Source organism: Phocoena sinus, chromosome 4, assembly GCF_008692025.1.
Source record: "Phocoena sinus isolate mPhoSin1 chromosome 4, mPhoSin1.pri, whole genome shotgun sequence".
Classification (NCBI taxonomy): Eukaryota; Metazoa; Chordata; class Mammalia; order Artiodactyla; family Phocoenidae; genus Phocoena; species Phocoena sinus.
In genome coordinates, this window is record NC_045766.1 from 85,031,670 (window position 1) to 85,047,489 (window position 15,820).

A 15,820-nucleotide genomic window follows, 5' to 3' on the forward strand; every position below is an offset into this window, starting at 1 on the left:
AGGTAAATTATTGTATTCTTAAACAGACTACATTATTGGCTTTGTAATGAAGATTGAGGGTTTGAATCCCCAAATTATATCCCTTTTCCCTATCACAAGACCTAAATTTTCTATTATCAAAATGGTTCCTTTGGAGAGAAGAGCTAACATCTATCCTTCTCAAACTCTTCCAAAAAATTGCAGAGGGAGGAACACTCCCAAACTCGTTCTACAAGGCCACCATCATCCTGATATCAAAACCAGACAAGGTATCACAAAAAAGAAAATTACAGACCAATATCACTGATGAACATAGATGCAAAAATCCTCAACAAAATACTAGCAAACAGAATCCAACAACACATTAAAGTATCAACACCATGATCAAGGGGGATTTATCCCAGGAATGCAAGGATTCTTCAATATATGCAAATCAATCAATGTTAATATTCATGTTAACAAATTAAAGAATAAAAACCATATGATCATCTCAATAGATGCAGAAAAGCTTTTGACAAAATTCAACACCTATTTATGATAAAAACTCTCCAGAAAGTGGGCATAGAGGGAACCTACCTCAACATAAAAAGGCCATATATGAATAAACCCATTGCAAACATCATTCTCAATAGTGAAAAGCTGAAAGCATTTCCTCTAAGATCAGGAATAAGACAAGGATGTCCATTCTCACCACTCTTATTCAACATAGTTTTGGAACTCCTAGCCAAGCCCAGTCAGAGAAGAAAAAGAAATAAAAGTAATACAAATTGGAAAAGAATTAAAACTGTTGCTGTTTGTAGATGACATGATACTATACATAGAAAATCCTAAAGACAGCACCAGAAAACTACTAGAGCTAATCAGTGAATTTGGTAAAGGTGCAGGATACAAAATTCACAGAAGTCTTTCGCATTCCTATACACTAACAGTGAAAGATCAGAAAGAGAAATTAAGGAAGCAATCCCATTTACTATCACAACAGAAAGAATAAAATACCTAGGAATAAACCTACCTAAGGAAGCAAAAGACTTGTACTCAGAGAACTATAAAACACCAATGAAAGAAAGATGACACAAACAGATGGAGAAATATACCATGTTCTTGGATTGGAAGAATCAACATTGTGAAAATGACTATACTACCCAAAGCAATCTACAGGTTCAGTGCAATCCCTATCAAATTACCAATGGCATTCTTCATAGAATTAGAACAAAAAATTTTACAGTTTGTGTGGAAACACAAGACCCCAAATAGCCAAAGCAATCTTGAGAAAGGAAATTAGAGCTGGAGGAATCAGGCTCCCTGACTTCAGACTATACTACAAAGTTACAGTAATCAAGACAGTATGGTACTGGCACAAAAACAGAAATATAGCTCAATGGTGCAGGATAGAAAGCCCAGAGATAAACCCACACCCCTATGGTCACCTAATCTATGACAAAGGAGGCAAGAATATACAATGGAGAAAAGAGAGCCTCTTCAATAAGTGGTGCTGGGAAAACTAGACAGCTACATGTAAAAGAATGAAATGAGAACACTCCCTAACACCATACACGAAAATAAACTCAAAATGGATTAAAGACCTAAATTTAAGACTGGACACTATAAAACTCTTAGAGGAAAACAGAAAAAACACTCTGACATAAACCATAGCAAGATCTTTTTTGACCCACCTCCTAGAGTAATGAAAATAAAAACAAAAATAAACAAATGGGACCTAATGAAACTTAAAAGCTTTTGCACAGCAAAGGAAACCATAAACAAGACGAAAAGAAAGCTCTCAGAATGGGAGGAAATATTTGCAAATAAAGCAACGGACAAAGGATTAATCTCCAAAATATACAAACAACTCATGGAGCTCAATATCAAAAAAGAAAACAAAACAAAACAACAAACAATCAAAAAACGGGCAGAAGACTTAAATAGACATTTCTCCAAAGAAGACATAGCGATGGCCAAGAAGCACATGAAAAGCTGCTCAACATCACTAATTATTAGAGAAATGCAAATCAAAACTACAATGAGGTATCACCTCACACCAGTCAGAATGGCTATTGTCAAAAATCTACAAACAATAAATGCTGGAGAGGGTGTGGAGAAAAGGGAACCCTCGTGCACATTGATACAGTCACTATGGAGAACAGTATGGATGTTTCTTAAAAAGCTAAAAATAGAACTACCATATGACCCAGAAATCCCACTACCAGACATATACCCTGAGAAAAACATAATTCAAAAGAACACATGTACCCCAATGTTCATTGCAACACTATTTACAATATCCAGGACATGGAAATAACCTAAATGTCCAACAACAGATAAATGGATAAAGAAGATGTGGTACATATATACAATGGAGTATTACTCAGCCATAAAAAGGGATGAAATTGGGTCATTTGTAGAGATGTGGATGGACCTAGAGTCTGTCATACAGAGTGAAGTAAGTCAGAAAGAGAAAAACAAATATTGTATATTAATGCATATATGTGGAATCTAGAAAAATGGTACAGATGAACCTATTTGCAGGGCAGGAATAGAGACAAGGATGTAGAGAACAGACATGTGCACACAGGGGGAAGGGGAGGGTAGGATGAAATGGGAGGTTAGGATTGACATATATACACTACCATGTGTAAAATAGATAGCTAGTGGGAACCTGCTGTATAGCACAGGGAGCTCAGCTCCATGCTCTGTAATGACCTAGATGGGTGGGATGGGGGGAAGGGTGGGAGGGAGGTCCAAGAGGGAGGGAATATATGTATATATATAGCTGATTTACTTTGTTTTACAGCAGAAACTAACACAACATTGTAAAACAATTATACTTCAATAAAAAAATGGTTCCTTTGGATAAAATGATTAATAACTGTTAGAATTGCTTCTAAAGAATAAGGGATTGTATTAGACCAAAGTTAAAATTCCTGTGAACACATTGGCTTCCTATTTAACAGGTAGCCTGCTTCAAAAGAATATGCAAAGAATGTAGGGAAGATTTGAGCAGGTAAATTTTCATTTCTATTAATAGCAGCAAAATTTGGAGAATGAACTGCTGTCTAATGAGGTCAAGCTAAGGAAGAGGGATTTTCCAGAAGGGAAAGTGTATGAACAAGAAGAAAATCTTTATCTTTCTACTTAGTGCCAACTCTCTATGGAAACCCATATGGGATAGAAAAAATCCATTCCACATTTGTATAATGGTCTCCTTTTATTTATGACTGCAATAAATATTTCTGAAGTCACTGAAGCAGCCTCTGCGTTTTAGAAGGCAAAATCAGAAAGAATTGAATAAATAAAATTAAAAACTAAGCTCTGCATAGGTCTGAGGTTCTTACTGTATTTTAGAATCACAGGAGAGCTCTTAAAACTGTAGATGCCTGAGCAGTTAAATCAGAATCTCAGAAAGTGAGGCCCAGGCATCAGTACAGACATTCTTCAACATGAGATACGATGGGATTGTGCCCTGATAAACCCATCAGAAGTTGAAAATACCATAAGTTGAAAATGCATTTAATACACCTAACCTACCAAGCACCATAGCTTAGCCTAGCCTACCTTAAACGTGCTCAGAACACTTGCATTAGCCTACAGTTGGGCAAAATCATCTACCACAAAGCCTATTTTATAATAAAGTGTTGACTGTCTCATAATTTGTTGAATACTGTATTCAAAGTGAGAAACAGAATGGTTATGTGGGTACCGGTTGTTGACCCTCATGATCATGTGGCTGCCTGGGAGCTGTGGCTGCAGCAGCTGCCCAGCATCACGAGAGTGGATCTGCCACATGTCCCTAGCCAGGAAAAGGTCAAAATTCCAAACTTGAAGTATGCTTTCTACCAAATGCAAAGTCGTCAAGTTGACCGTTGTAAGTAAGGGACCATCTGTATTTTATAAAAGTCACCCCTCCCCCCAGCCCCCGTGGTTCTAGAGTGCAGTCACGATTGAGAACAATTGGCAGGTGTTTTGGAACTCTTTGGAAGCACCTTTGTTTAACTCAAATTTATTGTAAACAGCTGAGGTCAGGAGAGAGTTGGCTGATATCAGTATCAAATCCTGGAAATTGTAACTGATATTGGAGAAGCAAGGGGCTTAACTCTGAGCAATAAAAGAATAGAGTTCAGTCAAGTTGTTTCCTAAGTGATTAATAGTAACTAAAATGTATTAGCCATCACTTGTCTCTTACATTGGTCATGTTTTATGACTTCACTTTATGAAAATCACAAATCTTGTTTTATATAAATGTAGATTTATATTTTATGTGTATAAAGACTAGTACTGTAATAAAACAACTTGATCAAAAGAGAATCTTTATTTCTTTACAACAACTGATAGCTAAACAGAGACCTATGTGCTATGAAGAGAATAGAAAATAAGTTCAGTTTTACTTAAGAACTGGTTAGCTAGCAAACTAGGACTTTTTGTTTCATTCACTGGGTTATAAATCCTGTTCTTTAACAGCCTAAGACATTTTTCAGCACAGCACCTGAATAAACAAAGTACTTTTAAGTGATTTATTTCATAGTACTTCTTAATTTAAACTGATTTCCTTTCTAAAGGGAGAGTCATATTTCTGATTTCATATCTTTCTTTCTCAAGGAGAGGGATTATAGTATTCTGTGTATTTCTCACTGAATATCTGTGATAAGATCAAGTGAAACACTTAAAATTTTAAAAATATACATAAACTTTTTCCTTGTATACACATGAGGTATTGTGGTGGGAATCAAAGCATGTATGAAAGGAATATGCTAAAAAAACAGTACTTTAAAATAAATGATCTAGAGGATTTTTTTTGGTGTATTTTTTGTTAGTAACATATGAATATTACTAATTCGTATTTTGGAGGGGAGTATGGTGATATTAACATTTTGCATACATGTGATTTTCTTTTTCTACATACCTCTTTAAATGAAGTAGAAACAAATATGTTTTTTTCCCTAGTTTATTTTTTGTGACAATACTTTACAGGCCTACAGTTGTTAGAAATTAGCAGAGAAAACCCCTCAATTTACTACTTATTAGATATTTTAAGGTAAATATGCAATTTAAAGGAGCTAAGCTTTTACTCCTTTTCCTACAGTTTGGAATAGAAACAGAGCCAATTCCAGAAGATATTGAAGATCCTAAAGCCTACAGGTATGGGAATTTTTGATCAATACCTAATAGGACTGGGCTTTTGCAAAACACACCAACATTTTACCAAAGCTGACCAAGTTAAATGAATTTCCAAATTATTAAATACTAATTTTCTCTGCTGTTTCTCTCTCTTTAACCTGTTACCTTTTAAAATTTCTGTTTTCAGTATTGAGAATGCCAGAAGAAAAAGAGAACATGACAAGTTAATGAAAGAAGGGGAAGAAATCAAGGCTGAGAAGAGAGAACGAATCAAAGCTTTAAGGAATCAATTACAGAAACTACTACAGATGAATGAAGAATTACCAAAACATATGCAGTTTAAACGGACAGTAAGCCTAAAATAAATTTGATTTTAATTTTAACATATGCTATTTCTGAATTGAGGCTGCTATTTTGCCAACAAGTAGGAACACTTAAAACCATCTTTAAATTTCCCTTGTCTGGTCGGTCAGTGTGTTGGCAGCAACTAAACTACTGTAGAACTTGTCATGCAACTTGGTTTGGATGTAGATGAGCCTCTTTACACAAAGTTTATTTCTGGATTTAGCTACTTCACATTTTTTTGGTAATAAGATATAAGTTTGAACCTGGTTATCCTTACCATACCTAGCCAAGATATTTAACTGTTGGATAGGTACATACTATATAATTTGATTCTCTGTGGTTCCTTTTCCATAATTCATCAACTCTATTGAAAAGATAGTACCTGGTTCATCCACAAAGTTTCTAAAAGATGACTTAGTATAGTTGTAGCTATGGGGACAATCACCAAATTGTTTAAGCTAATATTGTATTAAATTTTTTTCTTCTGTGACTTGTTGCAAAGCCCCATTTACCTCCTAGTGATAACTTTTTTTCCTAATTCTTTTTACATTATCTTAAATGGAATTACTGTCAGGAGCCTAATCAAATAAAAGCTCAGAATTTATTATCCTGACTATACCCATGGGTTACCCAGTCCTATAATTCCAGAAGCACTTAGCCAATTTCATATTAAAAAAAAAAACTGTGGTGAAATCATGATTAACTCATTATATTGGTTAAAAAACCAACTTATAATGGTTAAAAGATGTTTGTTATTTTACTAAGAAAAGTGTTGACACTTGCAGAATATGGTTACATAATTCAAAATAAAGAACAACTGAGGTAAGTTCTGTGGCTAAGCATTTTACATACACCATTATTTAAAGCACCAACACACCTGGAAAGAATAATTACTCTCAATTCAGTGTGAATGAAGGCCCTGATATTTTTCCAGGAGTGAAGGAAAGAAACACGAGGCCCCTAAGTATCCTTATGGGGAAAATGGCCCCTTTGGTGAGGGATATTCAACCAGAACTTGGTTATATCCGGAAGACACCAAAGACATTACTGTCTTTCCTAGGTGGGGAGTCACATGGGCAGGAAGGTTCAACTAATGATCGAGTGCCATGAACTTTTACCCTATGCCCTGCTGGTTATGTAATAGTAGTTATTCTGGGGTGGAGAGAGTTCCTCTTTTTTAAACTGTTTAAACTCTCCAAATATTCTGTTAGCATTCATTCTTTTTATTGTGGGAAAAATCTTTTAATATGTAACTGTATTTTCATCATTGTTAATTATTTCTGGGAACTTTTCTCCATATTTTGTGACAGTAAAATCAAAAGTATGTTTCTTTTTCTAGAATGAGAGAGTTTATGATACTTAGGAGACAGTTATGATGTAGCATAAAATTGAGGACAAACCTTAAAAATCTGTATTTATGTATGAAATAGGATTGATAAAGTCCATCAATAAAGGTACCCATTTTGATGAACAAATCTACTTATCTGCAGGATTTTGATCTAGATTCCAAAATTCGTGCTGAGATTGACAGGAAAACAGCTAATAAAATTCAACGAGTGGAAAAGGAATTAGCTTGGGAAAAAGAGAAACACCAGCTTGGCCTAATGAAGCTACAGAATAGGTAGGATCCATATTTCTTGCAAGTTAAGATGTTTGAGAGCATATATTTGAAGAAAGTAGTTCCCAGTGGCTTTATTGAAGTGGTCAGATTAAGAGGTCTCCTGAAGTACCTACTAACTCCTAAAATCTCAAGGAATCCTCTTGTCAGTGCTACTGATTTCCTGAGCTCACTCCTTCCTAGTTTAAGTCTGCAAAATTTTTTGCAAACCGAATTATGTCATACATATTTACTTTCGGTTTTTAACAAACTATTTATTTTATAACTAATTAACACGTGAGCATGTATATATTAGAAAATCAAAATTAAAGTAGAGCCAAGGGGGCTTCCCTGGTGGTGCAGTGGTTAAGAATCCACCTGCCAATGCAGGGGACACGGGTTCGAGCCCTGGTCCAGGAAAATCACATATGCCACGGAGCAACTAAGCCTGTGCGCCACAACTGCTGAGCCTGCATACCACAATTACTGAGCCTACACTCTAGAGCTCACGAGCCGCAGCCCAAAATGAGAAGACTGTGCACGGCAATGAAGAGTAGCCCCCACTTGCCACAACTAGAGAAAGCCCAAGCACAGCAATGAAGACCCAACACAGCCAAAAAAAGAATAAAAATTCAAAAAAATTAAAAAAAATAAAAGAACTTTTATAACACTCCAGAAATTTCCCTGTGGCCTCCTCCTGATAAATATTACGCTCCAAAGATGAATGTTTATCACCATAGATTAGTTGTGTCTGTGAACTTCATATACATGGAAAGCTGCAGTATGAACGCTTTTGTATCTGGCTTCTTTATTCAGTATCATGCCTAAGATTACCCATGTTGATGCAGGTAGCAGTACTTCATTCATTTTCATTGCTTTGTAATATTCTTTTAAAATGGTTTGTACCACAATTTATTAATCCATTTAACTGCTGATATTTGAGTTGTTCCTATTTTTTGGCTTCAATGAATAATGCTGACATTCTTGTGCATGTCTTTTGATGGACGTAAGCACTTATTTCTGTTTTCTATATAATCAGGAGTGGAACTGCTAGACCGTAGGTTCTAAGCAGGTTTAGCTTTATTAGACACTGACAAACAGTTCTCCAAAATGGCTCAATTTATTTATACTCTGATCATCAATGTATGAGAATTCCAATTGATTCCCATTGTATTCATTTTCTAGGGCTTCCATAACAAAGTACCACAGACAGGCTGGCTTACGATAACAGACATTTATTATCTGATAATTCTGGAGACCGGAAGTCCAAAATCGAAGTGTTGACTAAATTGGTTTCTTTTGAGAGCTGGGAGGGAGAATCTGGTTCCATGCCTTTTTCTGAGCTTCTGGTGGCTTGGCCAGCAATCTTTGGTGTTTCTTAGCTTGTAGATGCATCACTCTAAATTTTCTGTCTTCACATGGTGTTCTCTCTGTGTCTCTTCGTATAATATTGCCTCTGTGCTTGTCCAACTTTTCTCCTTTTATGAGGACATCCGTCATGTTGGATTAGGATCCACCCTAATGATCTCATTTTAACTTGATTACCTCTGTTAAGACCTTATTTCCAGATAAGGTCATATTCTGAGGTACCTAGGGGGTTAGGACTTCATATTCTTTTGGGGAGACACAATTCAACCCATGACACTCATGCTTGCCATCACTGGGCATTGTCAGCTCTTTAAATTTCAGCTATTCTGTAGTAGTGTCTCAGTGTGATTTAAACTGGCATTTTCCAGATGAGTGACGATTTTCAGTCGCTTTTCCTATACTTACTGGTTATATTTATATTCTCTTTTGTTAGGGCTTTGCTCAAGTCTTTTGTTCATTTAAAAATTGGGTTGTGGGAGTTATATATTCTGGATGAGTCTCGTCATACACATGTATATATGACATATCTATGTGTGTGTATGCATGCATGTAAAATATCTTGCTCTACTCTGAGGCTTGTCTTTTCATCCTCATTATAGTGTCTTTTTGAACAGAAATTTTTCATTTTAATAAAGTTTAGTTTATCAGTGTTTTCCTTTGCAATTTATCAATATTTTCACTAACTTTTTATGGTTAGTGCTTTTATGTTGTAGTTAAGGAATCTTTGCCTATTCCCAATTCATGATATAATTCTGTTTTCTTCTAGAAGCTCTACTGTTTTGCCATTATCTATCTTGGGTAATTTTTGTGGGTGGTGTAAGATAGAGATCAAGTGTCTTTTGTTTCTATATGGATATCCAATTGGCCCACTGTCATTCGCTGAAAAGACCATCCTTTCCTTACTAGATTGTAGTGATGCTTTTGTCAAAAATCTGGTAACCACACATATGTGGGTCTGTTTCTAAACTCTTCATTTTATTCCATTGCCCTGTCTGTTTTTGCGCTAGTGTCACAAGACCTTAATTATTCTTGACATCTGATATTATGAACCCTCTGGATTGTTCTTCACCTTCAATATTGCTTAGGTCCTTTGCACAGAATAAGTTTGTCAACTTTCACGACAAAACGTAGGATTTTGATTGGAATTACATTGGATCTATAAATCAACTTAGACATAAAAAGATGAGGAAATAATTGTGAACCAGCCAAAAATAACAATTAAATTGATGAAGAACTTTTAAAAGATAGATGTCTGTGAGCTATGAGAGAAAGTTGAACTGGAGAGTAGTACAGACTCCTGAGCTTAATGTTTTTTATAGAGACAAATAGGGTAATATGTACATACATGTATCACCACCTGTTACCTATCGTGTATGTAATATATGAAATATTATATATAATAAATGAGATAATAGATAGGAAGATGAATTACATTTCCTCAGTTTGATATAATCCATTTACCTTTAAACTGTAGTCTGTCTGAAAATTTTTGACTCTTTATACTATCAAAACAATGGTATTATACTGTTTATAATGAGATGTTTAGTATTTTCATTAAGAAGAAAATTCTACTTGCTCTTTAACCAAGTCCTATTCAAATTCCACTACATCCTTGTTGGGTTGGTAGTGGAATTCATGGTTGAATTTTGGATCCAGTGTGATATAATGCTATCATTTATCAGCATAGTACATTGTGATCTTATTTTATTATGTAATAATCATGCAGCATGATTAAACTGGTGATGATTGCAAATAATTTTTTTTCCCTTCAGATTTCATGATTCGTTGGAAAGCGATACTATTGTGGTTCATGCCATACAAAGTGAACACAAGATATCCTCCTATAGGCTTGTGAAGCCCTCTAAATACTCCAAATCCAAACGGCCAAGTCAATCAGAGAGAAGAGCGAGCAAATTTGAGGGGTTTGAAAAAGAAGGAACTGGAAGAAAGGGCAGTCAGAGAGATACAGGTAACCTAAATGACAAGAAGGCTTTTAAATCCCTATTTATTAAAATTTCAAAGTTGAATTATCTTTTTGTGAGCAGAACCTTTGACTCCCAGTCATGGGACTGAGAGTGGATGAGAGCACCTGGTGCTGCAGATTTCTTAACTTCCCATGTCCAGCTGTTCTTAAATCTAGGATTTCACCAGATGCTAGTTTTCCTAGGCAGTGTTTGTTCCCAGATTCCTGGGCTCCATCCCAGAGGGTAGGGCTAGAACACAGCATTTCACACTCTTTTCCAAGAGCGTATGCTTTAAACAGTGGTGAGCTGAGAATACAGATGTGAAAATAGTGCCTCTAATCCCTGCGCCCTGCCTCTTGTGACTGCCTGCAGGATGACTGCAGGTAAGTAGGAGGAAGACAGGCATTCTGGGAATGGCTTGCAGAGCCCAGTCAAGGATAAAGGTCACTGTAGCCTGGCCAGATCTAGACTAGTGCCCAGGATACAGTACTGACCTTAATACTGGTTCACTCTCTTCATTGAGAAACCTTTAATGGCTTCTTTCTGCCTCTAGGATAAATTCTGAAACCATTATCCCCATATTTAATCCTTCCACAATATCCCTAATTTATTTCCAATAGCGCATCCTCATACTGCGTGATTGGCACGTTTAGCTTATTGTCCTTGCTTCCTAATTATGTCTGAAACTTCCACATCCAGGTTCCTGATGGAGTGACCAATTCACTTCTCTCCTCTCTGAATTCTCCCCAGTCCTTGGGGATCCAGATCAAATTATACTTTTAATTTTTTAATTGAAGTATAGTTGATTTACAATGTTGTGTTAGCTTCAGGTGTACAGCGCAGTGATTGTTATATTTATATTCTTTATCAGATTCTTTTCCCTTGTAGGTTATTACAAAATATTGAGTATAGTCCCCTGTGCTCTACAGTAGGACCTTGTTGGTTATCTATTTTATATATACAAATTACACTTTTACTATAAAGCCTTTCTGTGGCCACTCAGGCCACATTAAACTATTATTTTACCATGGTGCCATATATTTGAAATATGAAATGAAATGGTAGCTTATAACTGTATGACCATCCATACTATTTAACTATTTTTTGTCTATCCAAAGTATATCTCTATGCAACTTGAACATAGAGTAATACCCCCAGTAGATACTTATAACTGATAAAAATCAATTATTTTAATTAATTAATTGTTATAGAAGTTTAATTGACCTACAAAACTGTTAGTTCTAAGTATGCAACGTAGTGATTCCATATTTCTATACATTACAGAATGATCACCATGATAAGTCTAGTTATCATCTGTTACCATACAAAATTATTACTACATTATTGACTGTGTTTCCTATGCTGTACATTTCATCCCCCGACTCACTCATTTTGTGACTGGAAGTTAGTACCTCTTAATCTCCCTCACCTATTTCATCCCCCCACCCCCTCCCCTCTGGCAACCAGCTTTTAGTTTTCTGTATCTATGAGTCTGTTTCTGTTTTATTATGTTTGTTCATTTGTTTTGTTTTTTTAGATTCCACATATGAGAGAAATCATGCAGTATTTTTCTTTGTCTGACTTATTTCAGTCTAATACCCTCTAGGTCATCCATGTTGTCACAAATGGCAAGATTTTAATTTTTTATGGCTGAGTAATATTCCATTGTGTGTGTGTATAATATATATATATGTATACCACGTCTTCTTTATCTGTTCACCTATCGATGGACACTTAGGTTGCTTCCGTATCTTGGCTATTGTAAATAATGCTGCAGTGAACATAGGGGCACATACATTTTTTGAATTAGCGGGGTTTTTTCCCTTTGGAAAAATATCCAGAAGTGGAATTCCTGGGTCATATGGTAGTTGTATTTTTAATTTTTGAGGAACCCCCATACTGTTTTCTATAGTGGCTGCACTAATTTACATTCCTACCAGCAGTGCACAAAGGTTTCCTTTTCTCTATCTCCTCACCAACACTTGTTATTTGTCGTCTTTTTTTTTTTTTTTTTTTTTTTTGCGGTACACGGGCCTCTCACTGTCGTGGCCTCTCCCATTGCGGAGCACAGGCTCCGGACGCGCAGGCTCAGCGGCCATGGCTCACAGGCCCAGCCGCTCCGCAGCATGTGGGATCTTCCCAGACCGGGGCACGAACCCGTGTCCCCTGCATTGGCAGGCGGACTCCCAACCACTGCGCCACCAGGGAAGCCCTGTCGTCTTTTTGATAACAGCAATTCTGACAGGTATGAGGTGATATCTCATTGTGGTTTTGATTTGCATTTCCCTAATGACTAGTGATGTTGAGCATTTTTTCATGTGTCTGTGATAAAGCCCATAATTTTTAAATTCTACACTTGTGTGTTTCTGACTAGTTTTTTGATTGGTCACAGACCACTGCAGTTGGTATATGTCACCTCAAATTATACATGTCAAATAGGACTCACTTGCCTTTCCCTTCCCCCATCATCATGTTACAGACACTCTTTCCCTGCTTCCCAATATCTGTCAGTGGTCTGTTATTCATTACCTTGTTCTCTAATTGTTATCTCACCAACTTTTTAATAAGGTTCGGAGGAGCAAAAATTGTGATTTAGATCTCTTTATTTTGGTATTCTAAAATACTTATGGGATTTAATTCATAGTAGTTGCTTAATATATACTGCAGATTATAATATATATTACAGATTCATTATATTCTTGGGTTTTTAAAATGTAGCAGGTTAAAAAACAATATTTGAAAGTTTTATTTTGATGTTTCAAAAAGATTGAAAAAAAATGTTGATTCTCTTTACAGGTGGGAGTATTAGTGTGCCAGAAGAATCAATCATAGAAAAAGGGAAGAAATTTCGGCCTAAAACCCTAAGTGAAATTATGGTGGAAAGTCAAATTGAGAAAACAAGGAAACTTATATTAAAGGCTGAAAGGGCCCAACTGAAAATTCAGCAGCGAAAACAAGAATGGGAGGAAATGTAAGTTTTTTTTACCTGAAATCTTTTGTTTTAACGAGTCTCAAAATATCTTTTAAAATCTTTACATTTATTGAAATTGGTATTTAAATAAACAACTAAAAGAAATAGAAACTGATAGAGATATTAAAGTCAGGTTAGGTGGCTCTTTCAGGGTGGTGATACTGTGGTGGACCTTCAGCGACCCCTTGAGTTTCAGGTCTAGGAATTTCATTTTACTAATATATTCAGTGATTTTTAAGAATTAAGAAATTCTTTTTTATCCCAACATTAAGAAGATATTACTCCCGTACGTTCTTCTAACACCTTATAGTTTGGGTCTTCATCTTTAAGTCTCTAAAGGTACTTTCATTTAACAAGCACATCTTTTCATTTATTTGTTTTCCACCTTTATATCTTTGGTTAAATATCTCTTCATGTCTTTTGCTTATGTTCAGATAACAGTGTTTATCTTGTACTGTTAACTTTTGAGAGTTCTTTGTATATTCTAGACATGAGTACTGTGTTGGATATTTTATTTGCAAATATTTTCTCCTAGTCTGTGGCTTGTCTTTTTATTCCCTTAACAGGATCTTTTTCAGAGCAAAAGTTTTTAATTAGGTTGAAGACAATTTATTAATTTTCTTTTCCTATGAATCCTGTTTTTGGTATCAGGTCTGAGAACTCTGCCTGGCCATAGGTCCCAAAGATTTTCTCCTATTTTTCTTCTAAAGGTTTTATAGTTTTACATTTTACATTTAAGTCTGTGATCCATTTTGGTGTTCATTTTTGTGTAAGATGTGTAAAATGTGGGATTTGGATGTAATTTCATCTTTTTTTTTTTTTTGCCTGTGGATGACTAATTGCTCTAACACCACTTGTTGAAAAGGCTCTCTTTCCTCCATTGAATTGCTTTTGCACCTTTGTAAAAAATTATTTAGGCATATTTGTGTGGGCCTATTTCTGGGTTCGCTTTCTGTTCCATTAATCTATATGTCTGTCCCTTTGCCAATACCGTAGTGTCTGTAGATTACTGTAGCTATGTAATAAGTCTTGAAATTGGGTAAACTGATTCCTTTCATCTTATTATTCTTTTTCAAAATTATTTTAGCAATTCTAGTTATTTTGCCTTTCCATATAAATCATATATTCACCCCCAAAAAATCTTGCTGAAATTCTTTAGGAATTATTTTAATCCTGTATATCAGTTTGGGGAGAAATGATGTATTTATTATGTTGTCTTCTAATACGTGGACACGGTAGGACTCTACATTTACTTAGATCTCCTTTGATTTCACCAGTGTTTTGTTGTTTTTAATATAAAAGTCCTATATATATCTTGTCAGATTTACACACAGATATTTCACTTTTGGGGTCAATTGTAAATGGTATTTTTAAAAATTTTGATACCTATGTGTTCATGGTATAGAAATAAAATTGTATTTTGTAGGTTTATCTGGTATTCTGTAACCTTGCTGAACTGTCATATTAGTTCTGAGAATATTTTTGTAGGTTCCTTGGCATTTTCTGTGTAGACAATCATGTAATCTGTGAATAGAGACAGTTTTATTTCTTCTTATCCAATCTGTTTGCCTCGTCTTTTCTTTTCCTTTCCTACTGCACTGGCTAAGACTGCCAGTACCATGTCAAAATAGCATAGGGAGAGGTGGTGTCCACAACTTGTTCCTGATCTTAGGGGAGAAGCATTCAGTACTGATGGTGTAACTTTTCATTCTTTTATTTCAATCTTCTTATATAGCTACATTTGACTTCAGTGTGTTTTTGACAGCATATAGTTGGGTTGTGTTTTTAAATTCACTCTGTCAATCTCAGTTCTTCACTGGGTATATTTAGACCATTTACACTTAATGTAATTATCGATGTTTAGGGCTTATACCTGCTATTTTATATTTTGTTTTCTATTCTGTATTTTTCATTTTTCTTTTTCTTGTCTTCCTGTGGTTACTTGAATATTTTAGGGTTCCAATACGATTAATCTGTAATGTTTTTGAGTGCATCATTTTGTGTAGCTTTTTAGTGTTTGCTCTAGGTATTACATTATGAATACATGACTAATCACACTCTGCTAGTGTTGACATTTTATCAGCTTGACTGAAGTATAGAAACCTTACCTGCCTTTATGTCCCTTTACCCACCCTTCCTCATTTCCCTTGTTTGTAATATAATTGTATAAATATTTCTTCTATGTACATTTTAGAACCATATCAGACAGTTACAGTTTTTTCTTCAGTCATCAAACATAAATTAGACAATGGTAGAAGAAAAGTGTATTTGCCCATATTTTTACTATTAACATCATAATTTCTTCCTTCTTGAGGTTCCAAGATTCCTTCTATCATTTTATTTCTGTTCAGAGAGCTTCCTCTAGCCATTCTTTTAGAGTAGGTATGCTGGTAACAAATTCTCTTAGTTTTATTTGATCTAAGAATGGCTTGATTTCCCCTTTATTTCTGAAGGATATTCTTACTGTACATAGAATTCTGTGTT

At 35.3% G+C, this 15,820-nt stretch overlaps 1 protein-coding gene across 1 annotated transcript in view; it reads left to right on the forward strand.

Annotated features, from left to right (window-relative positions):
* Nucleotides 1-15,820, forward strand: part of CFAP44 (cilia and flagella associated protein 44) — a 140,270-nt gene that overhangs the window by 81,779 nt on the left and 42,671 nt on the right. The window contains exons 19-23 of the mRNA XM_032630144.1: nucleotides 5,057-5,112; nucleotides 5,279-5,441; nucleotides 6,927-7,057; nucleotides 10,174-10,370; nucleotides 13,162-13,336. Of these exons, the coding sequence (XP_032486035.1) occupies nucleotides 5,057-5,112; nucleotides 5,279-5,441; nucleotides 6,927-7,057; nucleotides 10,174-10,370; nucleotides 13,162-13,336 (722 nt within the window). The remainder of the gene's footprint in view (nucleotides 1-5,056; nucleotides 5,113-5,278; nucleotides 5,442-6,926; nucleotides 7,058-10,173; nucleotides 10,371-13,161; nucleotides 13,337-15,820) is intronic.